Source organism: Myotis brandtii, unplaced genomic scaffold (genome assembly GCF_000412655.1).
Source record: "Myotis brandtii unplaced genomic scaffold, ASM41265v1 scaffold115, whole genome shotgun sequence".
Lineage (NCBI taxonomy): Eukaryota > Metazoa > Chordata > Mammalia > Chiroptera > Vespertilionidae > Myotis > Myotis brandtii.
The window spans coordinates 6,333,624-6,353,785 of NW_005353967.1; the positions used below are offsets into that span (position 1 = coordinate 6,333,624).

Below are 20,162 nucleotides of genomic sequence, written 5' to 3' on the forward strand. Positions count from 1 at the left end.
AGGTGCGGCTCCATGAGGGCACCTGCAGCTGAGGGCAGGGGAAAGCTCTCAGCCAGGACATTCAGCAGGGCCTGCCCTTGGCTCCTGACTCTTCTGCCTTTGAGGTGCACAGTGGGATGTGGTGACACAAAAGGTGTCTTGGTTCTCTGTGTTTGCCTCCAGGAGCTTTGGTCTGCATTTGCCTCAGTTGAGCTTTCTAGAGACTCGGTGTCCCTGCGGGACCTCTGGGCTGGCGGCGTCTCTTGGTCCTCTCACCCTGGGGAGCCCTTTGTCCTCGGGCTGTGCTGCATCAGTATAAAAAATCAATAGCCCCATTGCTTCCTGCTGCTCTGTGGCCTGTGACAAAGTCCTGTCTTCCGCAGATGGTGCTCAGAGCACCCTGATAGTGGAACCGTGGGGACATGGCAGCCACATGAGCAGGCACAGCCTTTGTTTATGATGCCATGGGACATTGTCCACACATTGTGTCTGCAGGAAGATGTCCTCAGAGGAAGTGGCCTTGCTGGGATTTTTTATATGAAACTTAAAGGTTAATGAAATCCACTCTCCCCTGTTCAGAGCGTCTGTGTACCAAATCCTTGTAGCCTTTTTGGGGGTCCCTCCCATCCCCCAACCCCATGCCAAAGGGAAGTGTCTGCATCTTTGCTTCAGTGGACTTTACAATGAATTTGATGGTTAGAGTCAATCCCCAGACCTCCAGCCAACCACAACCCCAAACTGAGGGCGAGATTTTTCTCCTCTCACAGCGGCTCCCGATGAAGTAATGAACCTTTTATGTTCTTGAAACTCAACGCCTTGATAAAAAACACACCTCTGATTTGCCCAGCCAAGCAGGCCGTCAGCTCCCTCATTCTGTGAGAGGGGGGCCACCGCATGTGCCCTTCCATGTCCCTTTCTCATCTTGTTCAGGAAACGGGAGCTTGTGTGGTGCTGGTCCAGATCTGCGGGACTCTGATGTGACATCCGCCATCTGTCTTCTCTGCTTTTCCCAGTGCGCCCGTCACACGAGCTCAATGAGTCATTTGTTGAACAAGGTCTCGGTGACAGGATCACCAGCTACCTGCTGAAGTTGTGTCCTATGTGTCGTCAGCTTGATTCATGAGTGGGCTCTGCCTTCCCTCTTCTGGGGTCCTGGCCAGCCCCGACCTCCACCCAGCTCACCCCCAACTCCAGGTGCTGCTTTTAAGGACTTTCCCCCTCCTCCGACCAAATTTACCTCCCCTGGACCCTCAGCTTATCTCACACCTGTTCTAGTTTCACTTAAAGATAATGAAGCTATCTTCAGATCAATAGAAATCATCCAATCTGAAGAACTTATCTAATCTGCAAATGTGTATAGTTCACTAAACTGGGGGCATTTGGTCATTATTTCTTTAGATTTTTTTTCTACCCCATCCTTTCTCTCCTTTTTCCCTGGGACTCCCATTACTTATAAATGGACCTTTTGCCATTGTCCCACAGGCCACGGAGGCTCTTCGTTTTGCAATCTTCCTTCTCTTTATTCTTCAGATTGGATAATTTCTATTGATGGATCTTCAAGTTCACCATCTCTTCTGTCATCTCTGTCTGCTGTTAAAAGCCTGTCTATTGGATTTTTCATTCAGATATTGAATTCTTCAAATCTAGAACTGCCATTTGGTTCTTTTAGATATCATCCATTTCAAGGGTCAGTTGACTACAACCCATGGGTTGACCACCTAATTTTGTGAATATAGTTATATTGGGATACAACTGTGTGTTATGGCTGTTTTTTGTGCTAAATGGTGGAGTTGAGTAGTTGCAAAACAGACTATATAGCCCACAAGCCTAAATGATTTACCATCTGTTGCTTTTTTGCCTTTTATTTCACCCATCCCCCACTCTCCTGTCCTTTGGTAACTATTGGTTTGTTCTCTATAGCCATAGATCTGCTTCTTTTTTTTTTTTTTCAGATTCCATATATAAGTGAAATCATATGGCATTTTGCTTTGTCTGTCTAATTATTTCACTTAGCACAACACCCTCTAGGTCCATTCAAGTTATTGCAAATGCCAAGGTTTCACTTTTTGTATAGCTGACTATATATATAAAATATTCCACACACACACACACACACACACACACACACACATACATACCACATCTTCTTTATCCATTTATCTATTGATAGACATCTAGGTAGCTTCCATATCTTGGCTTTTACTAGTAATGTAACAATGAACATAGGGATGCATATATCTTTTTGAATTAGAATTTTTGTTTTCTTTGGGTATGTTGGGGTTCAGCCCCAGCAGGTCCAGGGGTTCCCCAAAGGTGTGGACAGAGTTGGCGAAGAAGGAATAACACCGAGGCAGAGTTCAGTTGATCATCATAGCCAGGTTCTCCTTTTATTGTTTTGTTACATCTATATTTATACCATTTGATCCTATAAGCAAGCCTCTATAATCACATCATGGTATGTTTTGGGTAACGTTCTACAGTTCCTTGTTTCTTATCTGACCTTTGCCAAAAATCCTGTCTCTATCTAGTTCTGTTGATTTTAATCTTATCTAGGTTAATCTCTGTGTTCCATTACAAAGGGCTATTCCAAGGTGACTGCTCTACTGATAGGCTACAAGGAAGTGACTGAAGGAGATTATCCTACCCAGTAAAGGTTATGTCCTCCCAGCCTCGCTGCTTGCCTTCCCTGGGACTGCCCTGTGTCAGTGGATCTCCAGGGGTATAGGCTTTCGTGCTTTCCCTGGTGGGAAGACACTTGGGGATGTGGGCCCAACAAGTCCCAAATTTATTGCCAACAGTCTTAGTCCAAGTTCTTCATAAGTCCTTTCTCTAACACTAGGGGGTTTCACTGATTTATTCTCTTCCTTAGTGCTGTTAATCCCTAACTCCAGGGAAAAATCCTCACCTGGGGAAACAACCTTTCTCGGGGAGGTGGTCCTGTTTAAAACACATAGCGCTAAGAGGGGGAGCAAACATATGCCATGTATGCCAGGTCCTTTGAAACATAAGCTGTGCAGATGTTTCTTCCCTGGAGCGACTGTGTCAAGCAGCAAGGGTGGACCGGCTTCCAGCATGGGTAAATACCCAGAAGTGGGATCATTGCTGGAGCTCTATTTTTAATTTTTTGCAGAAACTCCATATTTTTTTGTATAGTGGCTGCATCAATTTACAATCCCACCACAGAGCACGAGGGCTCCCTTTTCTCCATATCCTTGCCAACACTTGTTGTTTGTTGATTTATTGATGATAGTCATTCTGACAGGTGTGAGGTTATTTCATTGTGGGTGTTTTTTGTTGTTAATCCTCACTTAAAGATATTTTTTCCATTGATTTTTAGAGAGGGAGCATGAGAGAGAAACACCAATGTAAAAGAGATACATGGATTGGGTGCCTTCTGCACAGGCCCCAGTGGAGACTGGAGATGGAACCTGCAACCCAGGCACATGCCCTTGATTGGGAATAGAACCCACGACCCTTCAGGGAGCAGGCCAATGCTCCAACCACTGAGCATACTGGCCAGGGCTCATTGTGGTTTTGATTTACATTTTTCTGGTGAGTAGTGATGTTGAGCATCTTTTCATATGTCTATTGGCCATATACTCAGGAGAAATATCTATTCAGGTTTTCTGCCCATTTTTTAAACAGATTTTTTTTTTTTGGTGTTGAGTGGTATGAGTTCTTTATATACAGTATTTTGGATAGTAACCCCTTATCGGATGTATCATTGGTGAATATCTTCTCCAATTTGGTAGGTTGTCTTTTGTTTTGTTGATGGGTTCCTTCACTGTGCAGAACTCTTTAGTTTGAGTAAGTCCCATTTTTAATTTTTTTTTGTTTCCCTTGCCCGAGGAGACATATCCAAAAAAAAAAAAATATTGCTAAGACAGATATCAAAGAGTTTGCTGCCTATGTTTTTTTCTAGGAGTTTTATGGTTTCAAATCTTACATTTAAATCTTTAATCCATTTTGTGTTTATTTTTTATATATAATATAGAATGTGGTTCAGTTTCTTTCTTTGCATGTATCTGTCTAGTTTTCCCAGCACCACTTATTAAAGAAATGGTCTTTACTCCATTGTATTTCCTTGCCTGCTTTGTAATAGGTTAATGGAACATATAAATGAGGAGTTATTTCTGGGCTCTTTATTCTGTTCCATTGATCTATATACTGCTTTTATGCCAGTTCCATATTGCTTTAATTATTGTAGATTTGTAATATAATTTGAAATTTGGGAGCTTGATACTTAACTTGGTTCTTTCTGAGTGTTTCTTTGGCCATGCGGGGTCTTTTGTGATTTCATGTAAATTTTAGGATTACTTGTTCTAATTCTCAGATAATGCTATTGTTGTTTTTTTAATCCTCACCTGAGTATATGTTTGTTTTGAGAGAGAGAGAGAGAAAGACATCGATGTGAAAGCAAAACATCCATTGGCTGCCCTCCACGTGTGCCCCAACAGGGGGTCAAACCCAAATCCTAGGTATGGGCCTTGACCTGGAATCGAACCCCCCATTGGAGTGGTATATGGGACAACACTCCAATCAACTGAGCCACCTGGCAGGGGCACCATTGGTATTTTAATAGAGATTGCATTGAATCTGTATATTGCTTTAAGTATTTAGGAAATTTTAACAATATTAATCCTGTCAATTATTGAGCCAGGTATAGACTTCCATTTATTTTGTATCCTCTTTAATTTTGTTCTTCAGTATCTTATAGTTTTCAGAGTATAGGTCTTTCACCTCTTCAGTTAAATTTATTCCTAGGTATTTATGCTTTTTTTCATTTTTTTAAATTTAAATTCTTTATTGTTTAAAGTATTACATGAGTCTCCTTTTCCCCCCATTGACCTCTCCCTGGCTGCTCCTACCCCCCAGCACATGCCCTTACCCCCTACTGTCTGTGTCCATTGGTTATGCTCATATGCATGCATACAAGTCCTTTGGTTGGTCTCTTATCCCCTCACCCCCCGCCTTCCCTAAGAGGTTGGACAGTCTGTTTAATGCTCCTATGTCTCTGGTTCTATTATTTTTTAAATATATTTTATTGATTTTTACAGAGAGGAAGGGAGAGGGATAGAGACTTAGAAACATCGATGAGAGAGAAACATTGATCAGCTGCCTCCTGCACACCTCCCACTGGGGATGTGCCCGCAACCAAGGTACATGCCCTTGACTGGAATCGAACCTGGGACCTTTCAGTCCGAAGGCTGACGCTCTATCCACTGAGCCAAACCGGTCAGGGCTCTCTGGTTCTATTTTTGTTCATCAGTTTATGTTATTCACTAGAGGCCTGGTGCACGAAATTTGTGCACTGGAGGGGTGTCCCTCAGCCCAGCCTGCACCCTCTCCAATCTGGGACCCCTTGGAAGATGTCCAACTCGCAATCCAGGACTACTGGCTCCTAACCACTTGCCTTTCTGCCTGCCTGATTGCCCCTAACCACTTCTGCCTGCCAGCCTGTTCACCCCCTAACTGCTCCCCTGCCGGCCTGATCGCCCCCAACTGCCCTCCCCTGCCGACCTGATCTTGCCCCCAATTGCCCTCCCCTGCCAGCCTGGTCACCCTGGTGGAAGCCGCACAGAGCAGCAGCTGGGACCCGCCCCCCGGTGGGTCATTTGAAAATAATTAGAGTTTTACTTCTTCCTTTCCAATTTGGATGCCTTTTACTTCTTTTTTGATTGCTCTGATTTTCATTATTTCCTTCCTGCTGTTTACTTTGGGTTTTGTTTGTTCTTCTTTTTCTACTTTCTTTAGGTTTAAAGTTATTTGTTATTTTTTGGAATTTGTCCTGCTTTTTGAGATAGGCCTATACAGTATTAACTTCCTTCTTAGAACTACTTTTACTACATACCATAAAATTTGGAAAATTGTATTTTCATTTGTCTCAAGGTAGCTTTCACTTCCTGCTTGCTTTCCCTTTTGATCCATTGATTGTTGGTATCCTAGCAAGTTGTTTGGCCTCCACGTATTTGTGTTTTTTTCTAGTTTTCTTCCTGTAGTTGATTTATAGTTTCATGTTATTGTGGTCCGGAAAGATGCTTGATATGATTTCAGTCTGCTTGAATTTACTGAGGCTTGTTTGTGGCCTAATATATGATCTATCCTGGAGAATGTTCCATGTGCACTTTAAAAAATGTGTATTTTATAGTTTTTAATGAAATGTTCTATAAATGTCTTTTAAGTTGATCTAGTCTAATGTGGACATTTAGGGCCATTGTTTACTTATTAATTTTCTGTCTGGATGATCTGTCCACTGATGTGCATGGGTTATTAAAATCCCCTACTGTTCTTGTATTAGTGTGAATTTCTTCCTTTATGTCTACTAATACTTGCTTTATATATTTAGGTGCTTCTCTGTAGGGTGCATAGATATTTATGATTATTATATCCTCTACTTGGATTGATCCTTTTATAATTAGGTAATGTCCTTTTTTGGTCTTTTTTTTTAATTGTTTAAAAGTCTATTTTGTCTGATATGAGTATTGCTACTCCTACATTCTTTTCACTTCTATTTGCATGGGATGTCTTTTTCTATCCCTTCACTTTCATTCTGTGTATGTCTTTCCATTTGAAGTGAGTGTCTTGTAGACAGCATATAAATGGGTCATTATTTTAAATCCATTCAGCCAGTCTATGTCTTTTAATCAGCACATTTAATTTATCTACATTTAAAGGAATTATTAAGTATGTACTTACTGCCATTTTGTTAGTTGTTGTTTTTTTAAATATTTTTATCGATTTTTTAATTTTTTTTTGAGAGAGAGAGAGAGAGAGAGAGAGAGAGAGGAAGAGGTGACGAGACAAATATCAATGTAAAAGATTGGTTACCTCCCATATGCACCCCAACTGGGGACCAAATCTACAACCTGGGAATGTGCCCTGACTGGGAATTGAACCAGTGACCTTTTGGTGCCAGGGACGACGCTCAACCAATTGAGCCACACCGGCCAGGGCACCATTTTGTTAATTGTTTGGGGTTATTTTTGTAGTTCTCTGTTCTTTTCTTCTCTTCAAATCTTCCCCTGTGGTTTCCTGGTTATCTTTGGTGTTTTGTTTTGATTTCGCATGTGGCAGTAAAAGTACTACATTTTTACTCCCCCATCTATGCTTTGTGCTTTTGATATCGTATTTTAGATCTTTTTGTTTTGTGAATCTCCTAACTACTTATTGTAGTTTGAGTTGAATTTTGGTACTTTTGTCTTTATAGTAGATATTTTTAATATCTGATTCTCTGTACTTATTAAATATTTGGCTTTATCTGTGAGATTTTTTTCTTTCTTGTATTTCTTATTTCTGATTATAGCATTTCCTTTTCTGCTTAAAGAATACTCTTTACCATTTCTTACAAAGCTGGTTTAATGGTAAGGAACTCCTTTAGCTTTTGTTTGTCTGGGAAACTCTTTATCTCTCCTTCAATTCTGAATGATAACCTTGCTGGGTAAATTATTCTAGGTTGTAGGTTCCTTTTGTGTTACTCCCTTCTGGCCTATAACTGTTGCTTCTGAGAAATCAACTGATAGCCTGTAGTTTCCTTTGTGTATACTAGTCATTTTTCTCTTGCTGCCTTCAAAATTATCTCTTTATTTTTAATTTTTGCCATTTTAATGACAATATGTCTTAGTGTGGGTCTCTTTGCTTTCATTTTGTTCGGAACTCGCTGTGCTTCCTAGACCTGGATTTCTGTTTCTTTCCCTAAGTTAAGAAAGTTTTCAGCTATTTATTTCTTTAAATAAAGCTTCTGTTCCTTTTTTTCTTCTCCTTCTGGGTTCCCTATATTACAAATGTTTGCACACTTGATGCTATCTCTGAGGTCCCTTAAACTACCCTAATTTTTAAAAATTCCCTTTTCTTGTTGCTATTCTGACTGGTTGGTTTCACTGGTCTGTCTTCCAGGTTGCTGATTTGTTCTTCTGTTAGAGAATTTTTCACCTCAGTTATTGTATTCTTCAGTTCTGCTTGATTCTTTATTATACTTCCTCACTCTTTGTTGAAGTGTTCCCTAAGTTCCTTTATTCCTCTCGATTTTGGTGAGAATCCTTATGACCATTTCTTTAAATTCTTTATCAGGCAAATTTCTTTTTTTTAATATTCTTTTTTTAAAAATTTTATTTTCTTGTTTAAAGTATTACAAATAGTAGTACATATGTCTCCTTTTTTTCCCCATTGACCTTCCCCTGGGCTCCCTACCCCCCAGCACATGCCCTTACCCCTCTACACTCCCAGCCTTCCCGCTGTAATTTGACTATCTGTTCGATGCTTCTCTGCCTCTGTATCTATTTTTTGTTCATTAGGTTATAATGTTCTTTATTATCCATAAATGAGTGAGATCATGTGGTATTTTTCTTTCACTACCTATCAGGCAAATTTCTTATCTCTGTTTGCTTAAGATTTTTTCCTGGGGGCTTTTCTTCCTTCGTTTGAGAGATATGTTTCTGTCTTTTCATTGTGTTTGGCTTTCTAAGTTTGATTATATGAATTAGACAAAATAGTTCTCTCTGAGTGTTAAAAAAGTGGCCTTGTCTGGAAGCAACTTCTGTGAAGGCTGTGTGTGCTCAGTGGTTTTGGCAGGCTGATCGGAGCCTGACAGGAGCCCACAGAGCCTGGGGCACTGGCTTGTTGGGCTGGAGCACCTCTGGGCAAGGAGGCCAGGTCCATGTGGTGACACCTGTTGATCCTGCTTGCTCCCTTTAATCAGAGCAGAAACGGGCTCTGAGCAGTGTGGCTGGGAATATGCTGCTGTGATCTTGTAGGCAGGCCAAAGCCCCTGAGTAGAGCTCCTCCCGCCCCCGTCAAGGCGGAGAGGGACGTAAGCAATGGTCCTCACCGGCACCTTCCACCCTGGAGAATTCCCACAGCTCCCAGAGAACGTCCACAATTTCCAAGTCTTCCTTATTTGGTCTGTTTCTCTCATTTGTTATTCAAAAGCTGTTCATTCCTCCCTCAATGGTCTCTCAGAAGAAATTTCTTTCTATATACATGTGTATTTCAGTGTGCTTGTGGGAGGGAGTGAATTCAATATCCTCTTATGCTGCTGCCATCTTGAATCCCACTATCTAGCCCTTTAGGAAAAATGTGCCAATCCCTGTTCTAGTATACTGCTAAGATTTACAGTTTGTTAATTTATTATATTTTCCTTTGCATCCTTAAGCACAATTTCTTTTTATTTTTTAAAAATATATTTTTATTGACTTCAGAGAGGAAGGGAGAGGGAGAGAGAGATAGAAACCTTAATGATGAGAGAGAATCATTGATAGGCTGCCTCCTGCACATCCCCTGGGCTTAAAGGACTTTCCGGGCTCATCAGTGTTCGTGATGAAGGGATGCAGGGACACTGTGGAGAGGCCCCGCCTTCCATCGTCCTCATGTCTGTTGCTCACAATAGCTCAGAACTGGCATCTACTGCTTTCATAGGAAGCCCCTAACAATTTCCTTTTTTTTTTAATTTAAAAGTTGACAGAGTTTGCTTGAGTTTCATAAACATGCGATGTTTAAAATACTTGTGGTTTGTGAGCAGAAGGGCCAGTCCTCCAAGCCCTGTGCACGTGGTGCAGGAAGCAGCCACCTCCCTACCTGCCAGTGCACGCCTGCCAGGGGACCAGGGCTCCTCCCCAGCGAGAGGCCAGGGGCTCACTCTGCTTGGTCTGACGGTGACCTCAGAGCACTCATCTGGAACATCCTTTCTGGCAGGAGGCGTGAGGTCAGTTAGATAATATTTGCGGGCACTATAAATATCATTGCCTCCTGCCCTGGACTCGGCTGACACATCTACTGTAATTCCTCACAGGGTGCCGAGTGAGCACAACCGGTGCGTGGAGGTCAGAGAGGAGTGGACTGGTGGGGAGCGGGTACAGAGCCAGCCCCTGTCCTGGAGCAGTGCTGAGGGGACCCTGTACCTTGTCTGTAGAGTCAACGCTGGGGACCCGCCTATATGTGTATCGTCTCCGTGTCTGTGTGTGTATCTGTCTGGGTCTGTGTGTGTTCATGTTATATCCGTGTGTGTGTGTATGTCTGTGTGTACCTGAGTGTGGCATTTCAGGTCCAACGCTTACCTGCTCCTCCTCCAGGCGATGTGGGTCCCCAGTGCTTCCCATCCCTCTGGAAAGGTGTTACTGTTTGCTCTGGTTAGTTTGTGCACAGGGTTAATTTGCCAGGCTTACACACGTTAAAGTAAAACCAGAGGATTTACTGTGCTGCTGCATTTGCGTGGACTCAGCTGAAATCTTGTGGAGAGATCCTTGGAGCGGCAACCACGCAGGGCCTGACCCAGGATGAGGGCCAGGCTGTGTCTCGGCGGGCATGACACACACAGCAATGGCCTTCCTGAGCCCCTCGGTGCCAGCTCTGTCCGGGGCCTTCCCCAGAAATGGCTGGCCGGCTGGCCAGCGCCTTCTGACCTTTGACATTGGTCAGCGATTGTAATTAGAACTAAGAGTGTGTGTCTCCTGCCATTACCTCCTGTGGCCCTGCCATTTGCGCTTAGCTAGCTGCAACTCTCTGGTCTTGGCAATCAGTTACCTGTGGGCTTGGAAGTCACTTTGTTCAGGTTCCTTGTTGGAAGACACCTGCCCCAGCGGACCTGGACCGGCGGGCCTCGCTCTGCTGTGTGGTGGTCTCGTGGCCTTGGCGCACTTTGAGTTTGTCCTGCACAGACTCCCATTCATATATTTTAATTTGTTGATTTTAATCTTATCTAGGTTGGCTCTCACTGTCATTATCACTCCTTGCTGTCGGCCTTGGGAGTACATGTTAGTGTTTGTTGAGTTGGAGTTTACACCGGGGTGTTGCTGCCAAGGAAGGTTTTCGGGTGTGCGGGGAGCGGTGTCTGTGGCTGTGGCTGCCAGTGTGGGCCCGCAGGGTGACGTCCAGCGGGATGGCGCTCTGCCCTTTACACACCATGAGGCGCACAAAGCACAGCTCCTCAGCCCTTCCAGCTGAAAAGGTCTGGCTTCATCTCCAGCAAACTCGGAGTTTTGATGCAGAAGGTTACACCATTGCCCACTTCCCAATCCAGGCCACTCTGTAGAGCACGGACGTGGGATCCTGGGCCTTTCTCTGTGTTCATGGCTCAGGCCTTGGACAGGCCCGATGTGGAGCCCAGAGCTGTGGGTCCAGAGGAGGCGGCCAGGTTACTGCTCACATGCCTGCTGGTGTCTTGTCTCTTCGGACGTGAAGAGAACAAAGGCTGGGAGGGAACTGAGGCTCTTCCCACTGCCGTCAGTGTCCAGGCGGCCATGCCCACCCAATCACGTGGTTCCTCCAGCCTGGACTGAAGTGCTGGGTCTTCTGGTGATGAGGCCGGTGGTGAGGAGCAAGGCAAGAGCCTGGAGCCCCGAACCTGACCACTCTGTGTCCTGCCCCCACCCCCTGGCACCCTCTTTGCAAGCATCCCCAGAAGACCACGCTGCCTGAGGTGGTGGGGTGACAAAGCTGTTAGACTGGAGGTTGCTACACAAGCACGGGTGAGTGTTCTCCCACCTTCACACACACGGGGCTGCGGGTGTGGACAGATAGTGCTGGAAGGAAAGAAAGGCCCCCTGTGTGCGGTGCTTGTGGTCACCCCCACCCCATCACCTCGGTAAATGTTCACAATAACCCTGAGACACGAGCACTATGACCCCATCCTGGGAATGTGCAGGCAGGAAGTGTGTGGCCTGCAGCGACTGGGGTCCTGACCAAGAGCCGAGTCCGCCTGTGTCCAAAGACCATGCCACGGTGGCCAGGCCCGGTTCTGGCCGGAGAGCCTCGCCATCAGCAGTGGGAGCCACGCCGCAGGGCACTTGGAGCCAGAACTTGGCTTTCTTATTCCTAACATGTCCATTATGTGCTTAATTGCTAAACCACTAGCAAATAGCCACTTTAAGCCTATCACGTTTTCAGTTTAATTACTAGGAGCTCATTACAATGCAGCCTGCCGTCCGAGAGGGGTCATGGGATTTGAGGAGAGCCGCCCGCGGGCCTGACCTGTCCCGGTCTGGCAAGACTCGCTTGAGAAGAAATCCCATCAACCAGAGACCCTGAGATCTGGGTGAAAATGGGGAGCCCAGACAATCTCAGACTGACTCCCCGTCCCCTTGTCCCTGAGCCAGAAAGATAAACCAGGCACAAGAGGCCGAGCGTTGAAGTGGAGGGAGGACAGAAATTGCAGCTGAAAAGAATTATTTCCCCATATTAGGGGAAAGAAGGAAAATCAGCATTGAGAGGTATCCTTGCTACAAGGATGTTCTCAGGATGAAAAAATGTCTTCCAATCGCCAGACAGAAAAAAACAAGCCGGCAGGTGACTCGCGCAGGTGAACTAAGAAAGGAAAGCAGCTGATCTGCCTTCCTCCTCACACCACACAGAGCCTAGAGGGGATGGGCCGCATGGGTTGTGGGGGGAGGTTCTGGGAGCTCTGTGCAGCCTCAGGACACAACCCCACGACAACGACAATGTGAGAAGGCAAAACCCAGCCTGAGAACTCTGTGAAGTCGGGAACAAATGCTGTGAAGAAACAAGTCACAGAAAAGGAAAGAATGGTCCCCAAACTTGAAGAGAAGTTAGATGGAATCCCCCGGGGTGGTGGTGCTGTTTCTCACCTGCCTGGGACGAAGACAGGACCCCCTGCCCCCCACCGTGGGCAGATGTGACAGGCACTTCCACTCAGGTGAGCCCTCCAGTTTAAAATGCGCCCACTCCCAGGACCCCACCCTCACAGAGTGCGCCCGGCGCCGACGGCGGAAGTTCAGACACACGTGCCTGTGCCATGCACGGTGTGCAGGCATGTTTCTTTCTCAGGGAGTAAAAAGGACATGTTGTTTTCTTCTGTGGGTTTTTGGGGCCTTACTTGTGAGCAAGAGCATCTGCTCTGAAGCTGGCCTGTCTGTCATCCTCTCATTTCCCGAATTAATAAGATTGTGTAGTAACCAGCTGCCATACAGGAATGCGGCCAAGGATTAGCCGCCGGTGCCGGCGAGGACTTCCCGTTCCTAAAGTGCAAAGTTTGTTGTTATTGTTTTTAAGGAGAAGCCTGGTCCCTGGCACCTTCCCGCCCCACTGGCCCTGCCTTTGTCAAAGGGAAATGCACAGTGCTCATGACCCGTGGTGCAGCTCCAGTTTTGGAGAGATCGTGACTGAACCTGAGCCAGCTCTGGGGATCCTGGCTGCCTCCTCAGCAAGGGCCCTTCCAGAGTTCAGAGGTCACTCGGTGCCCCCCAAGTCTGGCCCTGAGCCCCGTGACCCTCGGTGCTATGTCTTTTGGTCACTGGATTCTGTCTTCCAAGAGGCCTACAGGTCACTGGGCACCGAGTTCCCCGCCTCCCAGCTGCTGTGAGAGCTTTGCTGGGCTGTAAAGGGCAAGAGGACCAGGCGAGGAGGCTGCCACCAATACAGTCTCTGCTATAGCCGGGCCAGGACAGCAAGAAGGACAGAAGACATGCATTTGATAGAAAACAGCGACTTCTATGAATGGTGAATGCAGCTAGAGCCTTCAGGAGGGTGGCCTCAACGCCGCTGGCTTGAGGCTCCTGGGAATTCCTGGGGGCAGGAGAGGATGTCACCCCCACCCCAGAGAAAGGCGTTTCCTCACCCGTGTCCCAGTCGAGGACAGAGAAGCAGGGCTAGACAGGGGCAGGGGCCACTGGCCTTCTACACCCAGCTCCTGGACACCCAGTCCATTAGGAAAGAAGAAAAGACCATCAGCTCAGCTCTCTCTGGACATTAATAAACAATTAGGGAGAGTCCGGAGGGAGGGACACGTGCCCCAATCCTTTCCAGAGTCCACCAGGGAGGGGCCCGGAGGCCCGTGAGAAAGCAGACTCCCAGGGCGGCCCAGGACCTGCTGAGTCTGGTGTCTGGAGTGGGGCCCTGGGCCCTGCAGGGGTTCTTGTGCTGCCGATGTGTTCGGATGTCAGGGCCACAAGCCACAGGGAGGGCAAGGCCTCCCAGGTCTCTTCCCAAAGCAGAGGGCAGCCCAATGTCCCAGGGCAGGGGGAGCATGTTGTCTCAGGAAGAGACAACCTTGCTGTGCCCTTGCCTCGCCGCGTGCGAGGATCCGGGAGGCCAGCTGCTGCCGAGGGAGGACGGGGGCTCTCGGACGCTGCCGTGTGGAAGCAGAGCTGGGCCGGGGTAGCCTCGCTGGACGCCTCCTTTCTCGCCCACATGAGGGCCCCGCCCAAGCTCAGGGAGAACTCCCTGCAGGGGCTGTGAGCAAGGCCAGGATGTTGTTCTGCTGAGCAGCCAGGCAGGGTCCCGGGGATCTCCAGGAACCCGGCCCTCCGCTCTCTCCCTCGGGGTGGTCACCCTGTGGTGCCCCTCACGATCTGTCCTCAGGCATGTGGCCACGTCCAGGCGCCAGCCTCCTGGGCCTCCAGGTTTCTCCATGAGGTGGGAACTCCCTCTGTGGGCTTCCTGGGCAGCTCTGCTGGGGTGGGGCGAAGGGATGCTGCCTCCACCCGACGTGTGTGTGTGTGTGTGTGTGTGTGTGTGTGTGTGTGTGTGTGTGTGTGTGTGTGTGTGTGTGTGTGTGTGTCATATATCGAAGGGGAAAGCAGGACCTGATCAGAATGCAAGCTGTGCAGCCGGCTGGGGGCCCTTGGAGGACCTGCAGGCCTGCAGGGGTGGGAACAGGACCCCTAGCGGGTCCTCAGGTCCCAGAAGCATAGCCCATTCTGCCTCTGCCCACTGAAACCTGAACTTGCCAAGCATACAGGGAGGCCTTGTAGTCATAGGTCACAGGCCAGAGGCCCTGGTGCCCGGAAGGTCCTGTGCTGGGCCTGTCACTCAGCCCCTTAGCCCGGTTGGAGAGGGCTGTCCACAGGGAAGAAGCAGGAGTGAGACCAGGAGACCTCCTTGCTCGGGGAGCCCCTACAGTGACCAGTAATTACAAGTGAGGAAACAGGCCAGGGAGGGGTGAGGCAACCTGACAGCAGGGGTGGGGCTGGATCCGAACCGGCAGGACCCAGCCTCCAAGCCAGCCACCTCCTCCGGCCTCGCCCAAGAATTCTTCCCGTGATGGGACAGGGTCTGCACAGGGCACAGAGCCTGGCAGGACAGCGCCCTGGCTCTGCCTCCCTCTCCTGCCCACTGGGATCCTGTCAGCTCAGGAGACAGCACTCCTCAGAATTTCAGAGAAGGCCTCTCCATAAGCAGGACTTTGGTGAATGAAAACGATAATGATGCCAAACATTGCTTAAGCAGGAGTCCACTTCTGACAACATTCCAGCTATTTTGAAATCGGGCTTAATGTGGAATTATCATATTTTTTCTGAGTCTTACAATAGAACAAAAGAGAAATGGACTCCAGTAGGCTGTGCGGGCGGGGCCTCTGCCTCGTCTCCTAAGATCCTGGCAAGTTTGATGGCCCAGGGAGTGGGTGGGGAGGGGGCCGAGGGGCCAGCCCTGGGTGGGGAGACCTCTAGCCACGGTCCCCTGAAAGCTAGAATGTGGGCAGTGAGCTAGTTTCTTTAGGGAGCCCTGGAGACCCTGGCTTCAGAAGACTCTGTTCCTGGGAGGGGGTCATTCTCTGGGCAGGGGATGGGGAGAGCCCTGAGGAGGGTGCACTCTGGCCAGGTCCTGAGGGGCAGCTGACAGCGGACTGGCCAGGCCGCCAGGCCACTTGAGTGGGACAGAGGGAAGCATCCACAGACTGGAAGTAGGCCTTGCTTCTTAAGCCCATGTCTGTCCTATGGCGCCAGATGGCCCCTCCTGTGGGGTTCCCTTCCCTCCTCTCCCCCGTGGGGTCCCACTCTCCCCTTCCCGTGGGGTCCTGGCCCCTGACGCCCTCTCCCCCGCAGGCTTCCACCTGTCCCACAAGGTCACCAGCGTGGTCCCTGAGAGTGCACTGCTCATTGTGGTGGGCCTGGTGCTAGGCGGCATCGTCTGGGCAGCCGAACACATCGCCTCCTTCACACTCACGCCCACCGTCTTCTTCTTCTACCTGCTGCCACCCATCGTGCTGGACGCCGGCTACTTCATGCCCAACCGGCTCTTCTTCGGCAACCTGGGCACCATCCTGCTGTACGCTGTCATCGGCACCGTGTGGAACGCGGCCACCACCGGCCTTTCCCTCTATGGCGTCTTCCTCAGCGGCCTGATGGGTGAGCAGGCACCCCCATCCACCTAGCGGGCTCTGCAGGGTGGACACCACAGGGTGGGCTCCTCAGGGTGGGCTCTGCCGGGTGGGCTCTGGGCAGCCCTATCTAAGAAAGCCCAGGGTGCAGAACACAGACCTAAAAAGCGGTGTTTCAGGTCAGCGAGAAATGTCACAGACGGGTCCACTGAACCCTCCTGGTTTGTTTAAAGTGAGGCTGAATGCATAACTGGCTGGTCCATGTGCAGCCCAGCATCCCCAGGCCAAGGTTATGTGTCCTGCTTGTGAATGAGGTCCTGTTGGACCAGGGTGGCCAGTAGGCTGGGCAGGTAGGAATAGTCCAGCTGCTGTCCCCGCCCCCCCCCCCCCCCTGGCGGGGGGGGGGGGGCCCCCCCCCCCCCGCTTGGCAGGGATGTGGGGTCCAGCCCTACTCCCCTGTCCCTGAGCCCTCACAGGCAGCGAGGAGGAGGCCTCTCTGGCAGAGGCCCCCGGCCCACATAAATGCCCACCAAGCAAAACGTTTGGGTGTCCTTTCTCCCCAAACCTTGGAGAAAAGGCCACACCCTTTCTATGCACTCAAAGCTACTCCCCTGCAGTTTGGTTATTTCATTCAGCCCTGGCCTGGGGGACCTGTGAGGTGCACCCCACCCATCTGGGTGTCGGTCATTATCTTCCTGGGAAACTGGAGCAGGTGAGGCCAGTGGGTCACCTGAGGCCTCGCACAGATGTGTCTGCGCGGTGCAGCCCTACGTGCTGTTCTGTCTGGGGTTGCTGCGGCTGCCCTGTTGCATCATGGGTCTGCAGGTTTGCTGCCAGCACTGGCTAACCAGGGCAGTGAGAGGGTGAATGTGGGCACCCACGGGCGCCTGTCTGAGCACTCAGCCCCACCTCACACACTTCCTCCCCGGAAGCCAGACTCCTGGGGGTGAGCCCAGATGGGCGATTTCCCATCTGATTGAAGGAAGAGCCTCGCACCACCTGACACCAGGCACCACCCGAGCCCCTCATCTCCTCCTGGTGACAGAGGAGGTGCATTGAGAAGGAAGAACCAAAGGTCCCCTGACGAAGACTGTCTCCTCGCCCAGCACATTTGTCACCACAGGACTTTGTGCTTACCCCACGGGGCTGTGCCCCCTCAAGCTCCCCACTGTGGGCACCACCCCCTAAGCCCAGCCCCGAGAGACCTACCACGGTTGGCGATGCCTAACCTTGGACATACCTAAAATGGCATGGCCATCGCTGGGGGGAAGTCTCAGAGTTTAGAGTAGGGAACCCAGGACACAGCTGCTCAGGCTGGGCGTCAGCCCAGGTCATGGAGCACAGTGGTGCCCAGGGGCCAACATGTCTGTTCTGCTCCCGGGTACACAGAGCTTGGAGCCAACGGAGCTAGGAAGGCAGGATCCGTCTGTGCAGACCAGTGGCCCCTCGCACCCTTCCAAGGAAGGGTCAGTCACACGTCCTGGATCGCTGGACAGGCGAGCCACTCAGGGACAGGCCCTGCAGAAGCTCGGGCGGGCAGTTGGAGATGCCCCTGAGGGGGTGAAGCCATGGGTCTTCTTGCCCGGGATGGAGAGAGGGGTTAGAACACGCAGTTGGTCGGCCGTGAGCCCATAGTCCAGTCCACAGAACTGTCCTGGCAGGGCCAGTGGGTGGTGGGCTCTCCCACCAGGGAGGAGGGCAGGCCCCAGGTCACATCCTGCTTGAAATGAGTGGCCGGCTTCTGGAATGTACCACTGGGTTGGTCAGCATCCTCCACAACTTGCGGCTGATGTTCAGGGAGGCCTTAAAGATTGATGGCCTGCAATGGAGAGTGTGAGTCTGGAAGCCCCTGGAGTTTGAACTGTGTTCTCACATCTGCCCACTGACAGCGTCTTGGGTGGAAAAGCAAAACCCATGAGCCCCATTCTAAATGGGGCATTTTAAACTCACCGGGAGCCAGTTCTTTTAACACCTGTCACTTCTTCAGGACAGTGACCCTGGTGCCAGGCTGGGAAGCTTTAGGAACTCACAGAGAACTCCCTCGGGGGCGCCAACCTCTCTGCAGAGACCACTTTCCCTGAGGGGGCTCTGGGGGCGTGACTGGGCCCTGAGGAAGAGTGGGCTCCTGCAGACGCCTCTGTCCCAGAACGCAGGGCCGCATTCAGCCCACGTGTACTCAGCCTCTCCCACCCTCCCTCTATTGCCCTTGCCCTGTAGATGGGCCTCTTCCTGCCCTCAAGGCCTGACTGGCTCCTGGGCCCCTGGGGTCCACTCTGGTTGGGGAGGGGACTCAATACCAACAGGGCAGCAGGAACGCCCACAGCCAAGGCCCTCCTCCAACCAAGCCCAGCCGAGCCAGACAGGCACCCACATGCACCTCCCTGAGGTTGTGGGTTCGTCGCTGGGAGACGGGATTTGCACATGATCTGGGACAGGAGATAACTCTGGGAGGATTGCAAAGGGTGAAAGTGCACTTCAGCACAATCTCTCCACCCAAGGGCGCCCAAGAACCCCCTGGGCAGGAGCCGTACAGCAGAAGGAAGCAGGGGCTGGCTCCACATGGACCCACTCCTTCCAGGGCCTCGCTCCTCCCCTCCTAGCACCCCCAGATGTGCCATTCATCTCCCTCCCCTCCTCTCTCCCCATCCCCCTGTAGCTGGTTCCCCTCCCAGGGTCCGGTGAGGCCTGCCCCACCCATCACCTCCTTTTAGGCCCGCCCTGGTTGTTCCAATCATGGCAGAGGCATCATTTCCCTGGGAGGCCTCCTCCCAACCGATCAAGCCCCCGATGTCTTCCCAGCACCTATGACCCTGCGTCTGTACTCACACTGACCTCGGCTGCAAACTCCCCAGGGCCGGGGTCTGATGGCGTGTCTCATGGCCAGGCACCACCTGAGCCCTCACCTGCCTGCAGTGAGCTCACTGGTGAGCCAGCCAGGAGGGGTCAGCCAGGCCCAAGGGGAGATGAAGGAGAGAGCCAGGGTGGTCAGTCTCCTCTGGCTGGGCCGCTGCCTTTCTTGGAGGACTGTGGGAGCCCCTGAGGGAGGCTGGTCGTCTGACCCAGGTTCCCACACCAGCCAGCCTGAGCCCTAAGAGTCAGAGGCCCCACCCTGAGGGTTCCCAGCCAGCAGCCGCCAGGCCAGCAGCCCGAGGCAGCCCCGGGAAGGCCAAGGATGTGCTCCTGCTTCCGCTCCCCATAGCCCCTCTTCTCTCCAGGTCCTGGTAGCCAGGGGACGCCGCAGGGACCCTTGCTCGCCTGGCCCTCTAGGTCCTCCCTGATGCCCCGCTTGTCTCCCAGGAGACCTGAACATCGGGCTGTTGGATTTTCTCCTGTTCGGCAGCCTGATCGCTGCTGTGGACCCGGTGGCCGTGCTGGCGGTGTTTGAGGAGGTTCATGTCAACGAAGTCCTGTTCATCATTGTCTTTGGGGAGTCACTGCTGAATGACGCTGTCACTGTGGTGAGAGAGTGGGGGAGGGTCCTGGCCGTGCCACAGAGCAGCGTTTCAAAGCTGTGGGTGGGGGGACCCTATTTGCTCCCCGGGCATCACGAGGTCGCCCACAGAGCCTGAGTCTGCTCATTGGCCCCAACAGCCCAAAGGCTTCATGGTCCAAGGCATTCTTCAGGCCAGCTCCTTCTGCTGGGCCTTTTCCTCCACTAACTCTGAGGCTGGCTTTTGTAATGCGATTTCTTCATTCTTTTCTTCACGGTCCTTGGCCCCCCCCCCACACACACACACACACTTTATTCTTTCACGGGTGATGATTTTTAAAACATATATTTTTATTGATTTCAGAGAGGAAGGGAGAAGGAGAGAGAGATAGAAAGATCAATGACGAGAGAGAATCATTGATCGGCTGCCTCCTGCACGCCCCACACTGCGGATCGAGTCCACAACCCAGGCATGTGCCCTGACTGGGAATCGGACCATGACCTCCTGGTTCATAGGTCGATGCTCAATCACTGAGCCACACCGGCTGGGCAACAGGTATGATTTCACTGTTGAAATCCCACGGTCTCTGTTCCCAGAACAGGGGGTCTTTAACTTTGGATCCACAGTTGGGCTCTCCTTCCTGATTTTCCAAAGAGAATGCATATCTAAACAAGCAAAATCTCACCTTTGTTTGGGGGGGGGGGGGA

General features: G+C 50.5%; 1 protein-coding gene across 1 annotated transcript in view; it reads left to right on the forward strand.

The window, feature by feature from the left end:
• Nucleotides 1–20,162, forward strand: part of SLC9A3 (solute carrier family 9, subfamily A (NHE3, cation proton antiporter 3), member 3) — a gene marked incomplete at its 5' end in the record, with an annotated part of 46,151 nt that overhangs the window by 13,664 nt on the left and 12,325 nt on the right. The window contains 3 exons of the mRNA XM_014550471.1: nt 15,750–16,052; nt 19,322–19,482; nt 19,819–19,827. Of these exons, the coding sequence (XP_014405957.1) occupies nt 15,750–16,052; nt 19,322–19,482; nt 19,819–19,827 (473 nt within the window). The remainder of the gene's footprint in view (nt 1–15,749; nt 16,053–19,321; nt 19,483–19,818; nt 19,828–20,162) is intronic.